Here is a 14,726-nt window from a genome sequence, read left to right on the forward strand (position 1 = left end):
ACACCTCTATCTAACACCACCTTCAATCTCGCTCCAGTTTCCAACTTTTTATTCTTTTACTCATTCAACAAACCTTTCTGAGGTAAGAGCAAGGTGGGGCAAAGAAAGAAGTTAAAGTAATGAATCAGACATTGTCTTACTAAAGATAATATAGGTTTGGGGCTTCCCTGGTGGCGCAGTGGTTGAGAGTCCGCCTGCCGATGCAGGGGACATGGGTTAGTGCCCCGGTCTGGGAGGATTTCACATGCGGCGTAGGGGCTGGGCCCGTGAGCCATGGTCGCTGAGCCTGCGCGTCCGGAGCCTGTGCTCCACAGTGGGAGAGGCCACAAGAGTGAGAGGCCCACGTACCACAAAAAAAAAAAAAACCTAGCCAGATACTACCACAGTATCTGACACATACCAATGAGTCACACTTCTAATTCATAAGGCCTTCATTTTATTTTTCTTAATGGAAACAAATCTTCATTAAGTAATTTTTAATATCAGAAACATAAACCTCTTATAATTCTCTTTACAGCAAATATATCATATCAGTGTCAGTGCTTTGGCCATCTTAAGTTAAAGGCGCTTTACCATAAAATATATGGTTTTAAACTTTACTCAAATTGAATTTATAATCCCTATGACTTCCCTACAAGGCCTTCATTTTAAAGGGGAGGAAATGGAAGCCCAAAAAAGGGAGAAGATTTGGCCAGGATCTCCAAGTCAATGGCTGAACCCAGGCTAGAACTCAGGTCCCCAGGAGGAGGAGGAGGAGAAGGGGAGAGTTTAGGTTTCTCCTGCTTACTGGGCATGATTCTGTCACTTTACCAATGATCCTGCTCCCCAAGCCCCCAGCTCACTTCACAGCAAGCACTGCCCATTACCTGCCCCTCCCCTCCGCCTCCCTGGACATGTCTGGCCCTCCTCAGACCTTTCAGGTCTCCACAACCCTCATGGACCACAGGACAAAGCAGAAAGGCAACTCTGTAGCTTTATTTCGCTGTGTGAAGGGGTAGGGGTGTTTGGTCCAGCTAGATCGTCAGTCCCTGAAGGCAAACAGAAGGCCTAAGAGGACGCCCCAAGCAGGTCTCCGACGAGAGGGCTCTGCACCAGCAAACTGGGCCTTCTCTAAGATGTTGATGGCCTCAGTCACTCTGATGCTGCCAATATGGTGAAAGTGGGCTAAAATATCGGTGTATTCACGAGCACAGCCCATGAGGAGGAAGGTGGTATTGAGAGACCCTGTAAGGAAGAGAGCAAGGAGTCAGAGACACTTTCAAGACTCAAACATCCTACCCCTCCTTCCAGACACCCCTCACAAACCAGGGCCCCTGCTCTCCCACCAAACACTCAGGTACCAGGCACCCTCTCCCCTCCTCCTTGGAATTATGTGCCACAACCCCCATCCCCCAGGACCCAGACACAGGACCATGGGACCTCAGTCCCACCCACCTCCTTCAGAGATGGGAAGGCAGCAGGCCTAGAGCAGGCATCTGAGAAAGAAAGCTTCTCTTCTCTCACCTGCCTGAAATTTTAAGGTGGAACTGTAACACTCAGCAGCAGTGTTGGGGCAAGCCTCAGTGGTGACAAACTGTGGGAGGCAGTCCTCAGAGTGCGCGCCCACACAGGTTGGGCAACTACGGGAAGAAGAGGCTAAAGTCTCAGGAGCCTCGGCCTTGAGTTTCACAAAAGGATCCATGTTGGTGAGGTTATTGCAGAGGTATGTCCGGCAGACACGGCTATAGACGGCAACGGACAATCCGGGCGGTGACACGAGGTAGGAGACTTGCGGGGCGTAAGATGAAGCTGGGCTGCAGCCTTTAAAGCCCACAATTCCCCTTCTGGTCCCTGCGGGACAGAAGATTGCAGAGCTCTGATCAGTGTCGCTGGCCACACCCAGTTCAACCTCCCAGCCCACCCCCTGCTCTTCCTGCTCACGCTTCCCCATCACCGACTCTGCCCCTCCCCCACTGCCCACTCACCGCTCAGACTCGCCACGTCCCATCTGCCCCTCCTCACTCTTCTCCCCGCAGGAGCTCGGCTGCTCATCTCTCCCCTGTATCCCAAACTTGTCTTCTCTCCCAGAGTCCCCCTCTCCTCCTGGGATCTGTCCACCTCCATTCTGCCCTCTTATCCAGCCCACACCACAACCAGCTGGGTCCTGCCCCTCTCCTGCCGATGTCTGGATGCTGTTCCCAAACACATAACGGGGTAAATATCTGGAACTCAAGTCCAGAGTCCCTGGGTGCTAGGAATGGAGGTGGGGTCAGAAGAGCAAGCAAACAAAATGTAGCAAAGCCACCCCCGTTCACCTGTCTCGATGAACACCAGCGTCTCCTCACAGCCTTCATTCAGTTCACACACCATGCTCCTCATCAGAAGCCACTGCCAGTTATGGAGACCGACAGCTCTGAAGAGGGAAGATGTTGCTTCATAACACAAAAGAGCTCCAGCCCCTAGAGAGAGAATGTTCTTCCAGTCACCTGCCCCTCACATGGCCTTCTCAGCCCCGAACCGCCCATCAAGAGCTGAGCCTCGGGCTTCCCTGGTGGCGCAGTAGTTGAGAGTCCGCCTGCCGATGCAGGGGCCACAGGTTCGTGCCCCGGTCCGGGAAGATCCCACATGCCGCAGAGTGGCTGGGCCTATGAGCCATGGCCGCTGAGCCTGTGCGTCCGGAGCCTGTGCTCCGTAACGGGAGAGGCCACAACAGTGAGAGGCCCGCGTAACGCAAAAAAAAAAAAAAAAAAAAAAAGAGCTCAGCCTCCACAGACCCTGTCTCCCGAGGGACCCAGATATGCCGCTTTCCTTCCCCCAGTGACATGAATCCAGCCCTCCCATCGCAGCCAAGAGGGTCCCTAAGCGTCCAGCCCCACAGGACATACAAGGCAGAGTGGAAATGGCCCCTAGGAGACAAAGCAGCTGCACAGGGCTCAAACGCTGAGGTCCCATGGTCCTGGGTCTGGGTCCTGGATGCTGGACCTCAGTCTGGAACCAACTTCAATCTAGGTCTCAAGCTCAGTTCTTGTCAGCCTCTGGGTCACTGTTTCTGGAGCAGAAAGTTGATTGTCATTTTCATCGACATAGGCTCCCCGAGCCCTTCAGGGACACAGGTCTTCCCATCTCCATAGTCTCTCTTCCAACCTAACCCGAACCCACATTAGCTTCTCAAATCCTGACTCTTCACTCCTGCTTAGATTCTGCCACTGAACATGGTGCTGAGCAGAGGACACGGGCTTATTCAAAGGATCACTATTATACAGGCTATTCTCCATCCAGAGACAATGAGATCAGAACAACAAATGTGTGTGTAGGAGTTAACCCACATATTACTAAATAACCCTTGACTCGAAAAAGAAATTAAAAAGTATTTAGAACTGAATAATAGCAAACATACTACATGTCACACACACACACGTGCATGTAAAATCTGATGAAAACTGAATAAGGCCTGTAAGTTAGTTAAGAGTAATGTACCAATGTCAGTTTCCTGCTCATATACTACAGTTATACAGAATGTCCCTATGGGGAACCGGAGGAAGGGTTTAAGGGACTCTATATAAAATTTTTGCAACTTCTTGTAAGCCAATAATCATTTCAACATCAAAAGTTTTTTTAAATACACATCAAAATTTGGGACTCTGATTTCTAAATCAATATTCAGAAGTAACTTTACAATTTAAATACATTTATCAGGAAACAAGAAGAATTACAAAATGTTTATGAATTAACTCAAGAAGTTATATAAGGGCCAACAAAGCATCCCCCCAAAAGGGATAGAAATAAAGATGATGACAGAAATCAATGAAATAGAAAACAACAAAAAAGTATTACAAAAGACTAATACTCATTCTTTGACAATATTACTAAGATAATTCTCTGGCAACTCTAATCAAGAAAAAAGATGCAAATAAAATACAGAATGAAAAATAAAAACGAACAGACATCACATGTTCTAAGAATAATAAAAGTGTCATTAACAACTCTACATTTATAAATTTGAAAACCCAGATGAAGTGGATACATTTCTAAAATAATATGAAGTGCCAAAATTGGCATAAGAAGAGCGTATACAGAGTCTTAAAACGATGAGAATGGTCAAGGATCTCAGGCAAATTGACAAGAAAAAGAGAGCAACCCCAGCAGGGGAATGGACCAAGCATATGAAGAAACAATCTCAAAAAAAAAAAAAAAAAACAGAAAGGCTAACAAGCATGTGAAGAAACACCCCAGCTCAACAATAATCAGAGAAATACAATGTATCCAAATGTGCATCTATCACACTGGCGAGGGATCGGAAAGCTGGAAAAATATGAGCATTGGTAGGACTGTGGGGCTACAGAGACCCTTGTGCACTGCTGCTCATGGGGTAGTTGGGGCCAGGGATAGGCTCCTCTTCTGGACCCTGAGGAAGGGAGGAGTTCTGATCAGTGTCTCAGACCCAAAGTATCATTCATTGTGGGGAGGAGTCTGGCAATACTTAGTCAAATTAGGTTTACAAAGAGCCATCTCTGGTATATCCTAGGTACACATAACAGAGATTTCCACCTTCAACTCCAAAGGAACACATATGAGAATGTAGCATTATTGTGGTGACAGTGAGCTGGAGGCAATGTGGGCGTCCCTCCCTGAGACCTAGTGCACATGCGACACGCAGGGGATGCACACCATGGAATATCATGCAGCAGTTAGAAGCAACTGGTTAGATGTACGCATCACATGCACATGGATGGATCATAAAAACAGTGCTGATGATTTTAAATGGTAAATAATGTCATCCGCATAAATTGAAGCATCACGCACATAAAACACCACACATCTTGCAAGAACACACACAGACTAAAAGATATGCATTTGCCACCTAAAATGAGTGCCTATGCAACACTTAGAGAATAAAAGTGGGGAACTGGGGATTACTGGAAATAACTAAAACACTGTAGGTTGTACAAAGTTGACAGACTTTGGACTCAAAGACAGACCAACGTTGGAATCTTTACCTCTCCACTGTCTAGCTGTGTAATCTTGGGCATCTTATTGAACTCATTTATAAAATATATTAGTAATATATCTCATAGAGTGATTGTTGAAAATTAATAAGATTATTAGTATAAAGTGCCAGGCAAGAGCTAAGCTCTCCAAAAATGTTGGTCCCCCTATCTCTCTCTCCACTACCTAAAGGTTCAATGTCAATTGCTTTAGCTGGCATTAAAGCATCCAACACACCCTCACCCTTCCTCCCCCAGACTGGCCCCAAACAACCTTTCCAACTTCGTCTAGTACTGCCCCCCTGCACAGCAGTCCAGCTAGAGGTCACTTCGGCCACACTTCTCTGTCCAGAATACCTGACACAGGATCTGTAACCCAGAAATCTGCGGCAAACTAAGGGGCCAAGACCAGCAGAAAAGATGGAACACAGGAAAGGGAAATGAAGGCTGACAAAGGATCAAACAAAGGAGTTGGACCAAGCAGAGAAGACGGCACACACCTGCCTGGGAACGCAAAACAACGGGACCCAGCAATCTGAGAACAAGCACGGACACAACCAGAAAAGAGTGGAATGAAATCCTCAAGGAAAAAGGGATGGAGTAGTGGTCAGAGGCGATGCTATCCCTACAAAAGAGAAACCACACAGAGAAGGAGGAGCAAACGGTTGGAATGGAACCTTGCAGGGAGCAGAGAAAGCACAATTGGGAGCAGCAGAAAAATGAGGAGTGGGGCACAAGGACCGGGTCCTCAGGGGAGAGAGGAGACAATCTTAGAGGCTCAAAGAGAGAAAAGGAGACAGGGCGGAATGCATAGGGAAAAGGGGACACCACAGAGAATGGGGAGGGAAACCGTGAGATGGGTCTAGTAGAGATGAGCAGAGAAGGCTACAGTTAGAGAGTGGAGCCCCGAGAATGGGGTGAAATCCGGGAGGAAGATGAACACAGAGGGTGGAAAGGGCTAAAAAGACAGAAAAACCACAGAAGCGTCTCGGGAATCGAAGAGGGGGATGGGAGGGGCAGGGGTCCAGGCTATGAGGGAATGAGGCACGTGGAGAAAGGGGTTCCGAAAATCAGCAGGATGAACAGGCAGAGAGAGAGGCTCTCAGAGACGGAAAAAGTCAGAATTAGGAAAATCAGCACCAGCACGGACGATAAGAGACACAAGGAATGGGGCTCAGCGTGAGAAGGTGGGACCCAGGAAGGAAACAGGGATATCGCAGCGTGGGGAACATAAAAGGAGAAAGGTAGATCGGGAGTTGGGGCAGAGGGAGAGAAGTGAGAAAACACGGGCGTCCACACAGCGAAGAGTAGCCACCTGCACAGAGTCAAAGACAAACGTTCAACAAGCGCGGTCCCTGCAGGGCCGGAGGATGAGACTGCGCGTGCGCGGGAGCGCGGCCGGGCAGCCGTTCCTTGGGGGGCAGGGCCAGCCTAGGCCTGGAAGCGGTACTCGACGCCCCATTGGCCACCTGCCCAAAAAGGGAAAGAACGGTCTGGGAAGGCAAATCACAAGAGGAGGGAGAAGTGGCACGAGACTCAACTCGACGCGCTATTGGCTGGCCTGATAGTCTGGCGCGAGGAGAAGCGGGCCGGAGGTAAAGGGGCGGGCCGTCAGGGAAGGTTCTTGAAGCGCACTGGTCGCTCGCCTCAGCGGCAGAAGGCGCCGCTTGAAGCTCATTGGTCCTTGTAAGAAGGGGCGGGAAAAGTGGCGCGAGCGAGGCCATTCCTCACGCCACTGCGTCACCAACTCCTTTCGCCTCATCCTGAGTCTGACTCCGCTCGAGGCTGTGGTAACCGCAGGCTGACGACGCGAACGCCACCCCGCCCCTCCCGTCTCTTCCCCTCCCTGGCTTGCGCTAGACTCCCCGCCCCAGACATCCCTTCACCTCCTCACTAGCGCTCCTCGCGACCCCTTCACCCATCCCCCACCGCGGCCCCTAGGCGCGCTCCCCGAACCCCGCCGCCTCCCGGGGACTCCGGAGCGGGGCGAGGCCGCGGGCCCAGCATTTACGGGGACAGCTGCAGAAGGGGGTGCGCGCGAGGAACAGATGCACGGGGAGGTGTGGCGGGCGCGGTTTGAGGCTGCTTGCTGGGAATGGGCGAAGGCTCGTAAAGGCCGGGCGCAGCAACGGCGAGGGTTTGCCTTAGTTTGGAAGGCGTGTGCGTGCAAGAGAGGAATTTGGGCCGTGGGGAGGGGGCTTTGGGCCTAGATCAGGGCCTGGCACATGGAAGGGGCTCAGTAAACCTTTGCTGAAGGAATGAAAATAATTATTATTTTTTTGAAAATAGTTCTTGAAAGTGAGGCAAGGGAGCCATGAGAAGGATGTAGGTACTGAGGTGCAAGGGAGTGGTCTGATTAAAAGGGCTGGGGCTTCCCTGGTGGCGCAATGGTTGAGAGTCCGCCTGCCGATGCAGGGGACACGGGTTCGTGCCCCGGTCCGGGAAGATCCCACATGCCGCGGAGCGGCTGGGCCCGTGAGCCATGGCCGCTGGGCCTGTGCGTCCGGAGCCTGTGCTCTGCAACGGGAGAGGCCACAGCAGTGAGAAGCCCGCGTACCGCAAAAAAAAAAAAAAATAAAAAAAAAAAATAAAAGGGCTGCGGGGGGGGAATTGAATTGCAGGGCATACGTGAGGCTAAGAGTTGAAAGGGAAGCATAAACGTTATGTGTGGGAATTGGATAAATGCAGGAGGGAAGGATGATAACTGTTGAAGAGGATGCCAGGGAAACTGTGGGAATGGGGTGTTGGTGGAAGGCGGGTGTAAGAACTGCAGGGGGCGTGAGAGTGCGCGAGTGTGCCCCAAACTGGGGTTTCTGCCTGGAAAGGAACACGTGAGCGGAGAATAATGTTTGGATCGAAAGATACATGAGAGGGCTTCCCTGGTGGCGCAGTGGTTGAGAGTCCGCCTGCCGATGCAGGGGACATGGGTTCATGCCCCAGTCCGGGAAGATCCCACGTGCCGCGGAGCGGCTGGGCCCGTGAGCCATGGCCGCTGGGCCTGCGCGTCCGGAGCCTGTGCTCCGCAACGGGAGAGGCCACAACAGTGAGAGGCCCGCATACAGCAAAAAAAAAAAAAAAAGGAAAAAAAAAGAAAGATACATGAGAAAGGAAAGAGGAGAGAGGTTCTTGGGAAGGATGATGCCTGAGGAAAGTGAAGAAGGAGGAAGCCAGGGGAGACTCAAGGGTGACAGCTGAGTCCAGGAGTGGGCGAAATGGAAAAATCCTTAAGGCGTGGCCTCCCAGGGGCAAGAGGGCTGGTCAGGAGAGGGCCCGCGTGTCCGCCCTGACCCTCCACTTCTGCCCCTAGATACATGGAACCCGATGAAATGCCTGCTGTCCAGCACTGCCCCTCAGACGCTGCCACAGGGGATGAGACTAGAGCCCCCCAGGGCATGGAGCTCATCCCCAGGACAGCTGTCAGTCGCTCTCCAACCTGCGCCCGCTGCCGCAGTCACGGTGTCACTGCCCAGTTCAAGGGCCACAAGCGCCTCTGCCTCTTTCAGGCTTGCGAGTGTCACAAATGTGTCCTCATCTTGTGCGTATGAGATCCAGGGAAGGGAGAGGGTGGGCCTCATCTAAAAGGCGGCTGACTCGACTTGTGACTCGCCACCCCGCTCTTTAGGGAGCGCCGAAGGGTCATGGCTGCCCAGGTGGCCCTGCGTAGGAAGGAGGAGGCGCAGCTGAAGCGGCACCTGGCTCAGGGACTGATGAGGACAGGGGCGGCTCCTCCCAGAGCTCCCAGCCGCCTCAAGGAGGGAGTCACTCGACCAGGGGTCCACCGTGAGTGTCTCTGGCCAGGGCCAGGGCAGGAATGTGGGCAGGGAAAGCCTACGTAGGAAAAAGAGTCCCAGTCCTGCCCCTGAATTGCTGTGTGACCTGGGGCAGGGTGTTTCTATTCTCTGGGCCTCAGCCTCCCCAACTATAAAATGTGGTGAAGTGTTGGGAGGATGCGGTGAGGTCTGTGGGGAGAAATGGGACAGAGGGAGCTAATTCAGCTTGGGGTTGCAGTGGGATGGCCCTCAGGAGAAAGAGCTCACCAAAGCTCCCCCTGGTCTCTCACAGCTGGAAAGGAGAACACAGCACCCCAGCCGCAGACCCCCCATAGGGCAGTCCCACTGGCACTGACACCCCCTGAGAAGGTAAGGAAAAACTGGGCCCTGAGGGGACTCCTGTCTTAGCCCCTGCCCAGATCCCTTCCTCTATGCCTTCAGCACCCGGGTTCTAGGTCCAGCCCTGAACTGCTGTGTCATCTTGGGCAAATCACTTCTATTCCATGGACAAAAAGAGGGGCTGGGATTTCATGGCCCTTCAAGCTCTAAAGTTTTGGGGTCCTACCTACATCTGGAACATACCCGTTCCTTCTCCAGCCTTGTACCTGACTCCAACCTATGCTTCCTGCAGGAGAACTCCCAGGGGCCTCTGCTGCTCAGCTGTCTCCCAGAAGCCTTGCCTTTGCCCTGGACTCCAGTGCCTCCAGGCCCTTGGGCCACTGGACACTGGCTGCCTCCAGGCCTTCCCGTACCAACCCCAGTGGTGTGCCGCTTGCTATGCCAAGAACCTGCTGTCCCTCTGCATCCTTTCCCTGGTAAGATGAATCCAACATTAATTCAAGAGATACGTGAATGACTAGGTACCACTGTATCAGAAAGACAAGAGGAAAAAGATACAGGGTAGGAAGAGGGAAGACAAGCCGTGACCTCTGCATACGCTCTGCATTCTCTTACCCTCATTAGGCTTTGACCGTGGCACTGCCCTCTGGCTGCCCACTCGTGGGCCCCTCCCAGCCTGCTCAGGATCTCGCCCAGTACTGATGGCTCCTCTTTCTGGAGAGTCCCAAGGGCCCTCTACCCTGCCCCACACGTGAGTAGGGAGAAAAAGATATGTGTTTATGATGTGCCTAACCCTGTGCTGGATACCATAGTAGATGATAAAGAAGAAGAAAAGGTCTCAGACTAATGGGTGCGGCAGAGCTCTCCTGGCTCTGCCATTGCCCAGCTGTGAACCTTGGCACAAGTGTCTTTACCTCTCTGAGCCTGTTCTTCTGTCAGTAAATCGGAGACACTACCACTTCTTGGTAATAACGAGAATTAGCAACAATATATGGGATACACCTAGCACAAGCCCTGGCCTTAAACAAATAGTGGCTATTAAATCTACTTAAACAGATAAGATAGGGTTGAACTGCCTGCCGAAGGTGGGGGCGGGAGGGGGGACGACATGATGCTAAGAGCCTCTGAGGCCTAGGAGAGAGGCCAGAGGCCATTAGAGAAAGCTTCCTAAAGGTGGGCCAAACTGCTCCTCAAGTTCCATGGCGATTGGGGAACTAGGAGGGAAGGAAACCAGACTCTGGTAGGGCAGGAACAGTCACCTCAATCCCTCTAGATGTTTTGTCAGTTGTTTTTTTTTTTAGCTGACACCAATTATTTCCCATAATCCTCACAGTAGCCCTGGTAGGAAGAAGCTGACAGATATTTTCATTTTACAGAAAACAAAGCAGGCCATGACAGAGGAAGGGACTTGCTCAAGGCCACAAAGCCTAATGACCCAGCAGGCACTCAGATTCCCAGATCAGAACATAGCAAAATCCTGCCCCTGTTTCCACGTGTACCTGTCCGTCCATATTTAATCCCCCTGGCATCTTTTCTCCTTATTTCCAGGTGCTCGACTCTGATGCTTCAGCCCTGTGGCACCTCAGACCCCCTTCTGCTGCAGCCACAGGTCCTGGGGAAGAAGTGGGATCCAGGACCCTGGGAGGAAGTTGAGCTTGGGGAAGGGACGAGTAGGGGATAATGAAGTAACCAGGGGCAGAGGGAGCACCTGGAGGGTGGGCAGAAGTGAGGATTCCCAGTCTGCTTCTCTCCCTTTCCTTTGCAGGCCCCCGGAGCCTCTCACCTGGCCTGGACCTCTGACCCCTCAGAATGGCAGCTGCAGCTAGAGGCAGCCGAGGCTCTTATGGGACTGAAAGATTCGTTTCAGGCTCCCCGCCTGACCCCTTCTGGTCCTTCCAACCATGCCAGGATTTCCCTGCTCCACCCCTGTGGCCCACCAGGTAACCTGTTCCTTAAAAGGAGAGGATGGGATAGGCATGACTGAGAAGTGGAGGTACTGGAGTAAGCAGGGACTAACCAAGTAGATCAGGAAGTCACAAGTTCAAGATCCCAGGCCCAGGCCCCGGCCCCGGCCCCAAGCTTTTCAACCTAGCCCCTGGGATTACAGTTGAGAGTTATTCAGTGAATCTGTTTTATCCTTTTCGTACTCAAAAGCAAATGTCCAGTGCCCTGATGTCAAGGAAAGTGAGGCCCTGAGAGAGGTAGGGACTTGCCTGAGGGCATATAGCAAGACAGTGGCAAAGCCTGTTCTCCTGACTCCAGCCCAAGGCTTTTTCTCTGGACCCAAACTGCCTGCTGAAGTCTGGAGAGGGGCTGAAGAGGTAACAAGGGCCTGGAAGGAGATTTGATAACTGCCTTCAAGGGGCTTCCGTTCTATTTGGGAAACCTGGATGCCTTCAGAAAGCTCAGTGACAAACCTGGAGAGAACTAGAGGAATCTTGAGGCATGAGAAACACTTATGGGGACAGAGAGGGAAGGCTGAGATTTCTCCTGTCCAAAATGGTGCATTGGACATGCTGTGTGGGACTGGAGGGACTGCTGGAACAGAAGCAGATGAGTATGGAGGGGCTTCTGATCATGGAGGTCTGGTATGCCAGGCTTGGGCATCTGGACAAGCACCTGTCCATGAAGGGGAGCAAGGGAATGTTTCTGAGTAAGGGACATATTCTGAATCCCTGAGCTCTAGAAAGACAAGTATGGTGGCTGTCATGGAAGGATTGGATGAGGCAAGACCAGAAGTGGGAAAATCAGTGAGGAGGAAGTGTTTGCTATAGTCCAGGTGAACAAAGATGGGCCTGGATTAGATGGGGTAAAAAGAGAGGGTTTGCTGGGAGGGGAAACAGATGTGACCTGGTCCTGACCCCTTCCTTCCTGTCTGTAGCTCCTGCTGAAGAAAGAGGATTCCAGCCTGTTGTCCCCTCTCTCTGACCCAGTCCAGCCCCCTCCATGGCTCTGCATATTGGGCATATGGGGTCCATCTCCCTCCTGAGCTAGAAGCCCAGAGGTGGAGGCCTCACTGGGGTTGGGGGGCAACAGCCTGCAGGCATTGCATGTTTGGTATTTTACTTACAGATTTGTGCATGGAATTTAATGTAGTACAAGCTTCAGTCTTTTTTTTAAAGCTTTCAGGTGCTTTGTTAGCTTTTGGCTCCTTTTGTAGCATGGCCATTTCCTTGGCTGAAGGTGGATATTCTTTTACCTTCCTCTGATCCTGGGACCTTTTAAGATCCCCAACAAAGAGAAAGTTGTGCAGTTTAAGTTAACCAGTATCTAAATAGATTTTTGCATGAGTTCATGTTCCAGGGTATTTATTTGACGTGTGATTCTGTATATACCTGTGCACTCATGTCTGTCTCCATGCATGTGAAAACAGGAGGGAATTTTCATTTTGTGTCTAGGTTTGTGTGAGTAAGCAAAAAATAAACCTGTATTGTTTTAAGCCACTGAGATGTGGGGATTGTTTGCTACCGCAGCCTAACCTAGTCTATCCTGACTGACAGAAAGGACTTGTTCAATTCACTTCTCAAAGTGAAAATCAGTTATTCAGTAACTACCACAAATAACTACAAACTTGGATTTCTTTTTATGGCCAGATAAGAAAGAGTGATAGGCAGACACAGTAGGTGATTCACTGACTCAATAATTAAGTGATGGGCTTCCCTGGTGGCACAGTGGTTGAGAGTCCGCCTGCCAGTGCAGGGGACACGGGTTCGTGCCCCGGTCCAGGAAGATCCCACATGCCGCGGAGCGGCTGGGCCCGTGAGCCATGGCCGCTGACCCTGTGCGCCCGGAGCCTGTGCTCCACAGCGGGAGAGGCCACAACAGTGAGAGGCCCGCGTACCACAAAAATAAATAAATAATAATTATAATAATAATTAAGTGACTGCTCTGTGCCAAGCATGGACAGTTTCCAGCTGCCCAGAGGGGCACAAGTGGAAATACCTACAGGGCCAAGCAGATCATATAAATGAGTAAAGAAGGCCAGAGGAGCCCTAGAAAACTGAGAATGCATGCCCTACCTAAGGAGGCAGCTTCCTTTTGGCCCTAGTGGATTGTTGCCAGGCAGGAATGTGGGCTCCAGATTGCCATATCTTCTGATTTTTCAAGAGAAGCTGGAAAACTAGATTTCTTTTTAAAACATTTTAATTTTCAAATGTTGGCTCAGTTTTCTTCTTTAAATCCTATGTAGGTCAAACAAGACATATCTTCAGGCCAGCTTTAGTCAATGGAATGTCAACTTAATGCTAATCTAACGTAACATTTTTCAAACAAGGAGACTGAGACCAATCAGGACAGGAAGAATCAAGTTGGTCTTTATCAAGGGTTTTTCCTGAACTAGAGAGATTCATGTATCTAAGTTCTGAAGGACCTATAAAACGTTAGTGACAGTTATTATCATTTATTGAGTACACACTGTATGCAATTCACATATATCCTCACAGCAACTCTGTAAGCTATGCATGATTACTCCAATTTTACAAATAAAGGAACACCTTAGAGAGATAAAGTGACTTGTCCTAGTATTTTAGGGAAAATTTGTAGGCAAATATTGGAGAAAGGTTCCTTCCTTGCCAGGCCCCAAATCAATTAATAGGTAATTTTTATAATACATAGAGTGAAAAATTCAGGACTCCAGGAGACAGACCCAAGTCCCAAGGGTTTTTCAAAAAGTCTTTATTTTTCTACTCAAGATAGCAGTAAGTAATAATGTCTTACTCACGTTTGTTTCTTAGTCCTCTGCTGTCAAGTCCTTCTCCTTGAACTGTTCCAAGCACGTGAAGACCTGGTGAGCTATTCCAAAGATATGAAGACTTGGAGACCCCCATCCCCATTCCTACTCTTAGCAGGGCCAAACAGAAAGTTCAAGGGACGTGCCTGATCACTGATTCTTTTTCCTAATGTTACCTACACCTCTTTTTATTCAAGATAATTGATGGTGATGGCATCCAATTACAACTTGCTATTTTCTAGTTTGGGGCCTTGAGAAAGTGAGCTGCTTCTAATTCTAACAGATTACAGAGCAACAAATCTCCAACACTTCCCAGGACCCAGTGCAAGATAACCAAAGACCAAAGTCTGCTTCACACCTTCCTTCTCTGACCTTGTTTTAACTTAGATGTGTGATTGCCCCTTAATAGACCTGCCTAAACCTTGCTGTGCCATGCTCTCCCAGTGACAGAAAACCAAGCCCACATAGTCAAGGGGGGAGGGAAGTGTTGCAACATGCAACGTGGCTAAGACCCTGCCACTCAGGGCTGACCAAAGGTCCCCAGTACACCAAGCTCACACAGCTGGGAAGAGTAAAAGAGAAAGTGTAATTTGAGGTTAAAGGATGACATGAGAAAAGGGAGGGGAAAAAAAAGTGATGGAGACTGGAGGAGGGAGCCGGGGGCAGGCCACTCCTCACAGCCCATTCCTCTGCAGCCCATCTCCCCCTCTTGTCAGACCTGGCAGGGCTTTTTACACTACTGGCTACTAGGCCTACTTTGTCTATCAGATTGTCAGGGCTTCCCCATTGGTGCCTGAGGGAGAAGGGTGGAGGCTCTGCAGAGGTCAGCTGTGGGGAAAAGGGCACATTTACGAATTGCTCACGCTCCTCTGTGGCTGCAGCATCCTTCACCTGTGGTTGTGGGGAGCCAGCGGGCCCTTGGCC

The 14,726-nt window shown here is 50.6% G+C and overlaps 2 protein-coding genes across 3 annotated transcripts; one reads left to right on the forward strand and one right to left on the reverse strand.

Moving 5' to 3' along the window:
- Window positions 1–1,021: 1,021 nt before the first annotated feature.
- Window positions 1,022–2,931, reverse strand: LYPD4 (LY6/PLAUR domain containing 4). 2 transcript variants are annotated; one of them, XM_060085087.1, is made up of 4 exons: window positions 2,865–2,931; window positions 2,295–2,438; window positions 1,504–1,830; window positions 1,022–1,224 (listed from the first exon to the last, which is right to left on the reverse strand). In XM_060085087.1, exons 1-4 carry the CDS (start codon window positions 2,929–2,931, stop codon window positions 1,022–1,024), a joined length of 741 nt encoding a protein of 246 aa, XP_059941070.1. The 2 variants fall into 2 exon arrangements, with proteins under 2 accessions (XP_059941070.1, XP_059941071.1); XM_060085088.1 differs by lacking the exon at window positions 2,295–2,438 and having other exon boundaries at window positions 1,504–1,855; window positions 2,851–2,931.
- Window positions 2,932–8,275: 5,344 nt separating this feature from the next.
- On the forward strand, window positions 8,276–12,001 carry DMRTC2 (DMRT like family C2). The gene is made up of 8 exons (XM_060084728.1): window positions 8,276–8,499; window positions 8,587–8,744; window positions 9,027–9,103; window positions 9,369–9,549; window positions 9,698–9,824; window positions 10,622–10,682; window positions 10,839–11,013; window positions 11,955–12,001. The coding sequence occupies exons 1-8, from the start codon at window positions 8,276–8,278 to the stop codon at window positions 11,999–12,001; spliced, it is 1,050 nt and encodes a 349-aa protein (XP_059940711.1).
- The last annotated feature ends 2,725 nt before the right edge of the window (window positions 12,002–14,726 follow it).

This window comes from Mesoplodon densirostris, chromosome 19 (assembly GCF_025265405.1).
Source record: "Mesoplodon densirostris isolate mMesDen1 chromosome 19, mMesDen1 primary haplotype, whole genome shotgun sequence".
NCBI classification, from domain to species: domain Eukaryota; kingdom Metazoa; phylum Chordata; class Mammalia; order Artiodactyla; family Ziphiidae; genus Mesoplodon; species Mesoplodon densirostris.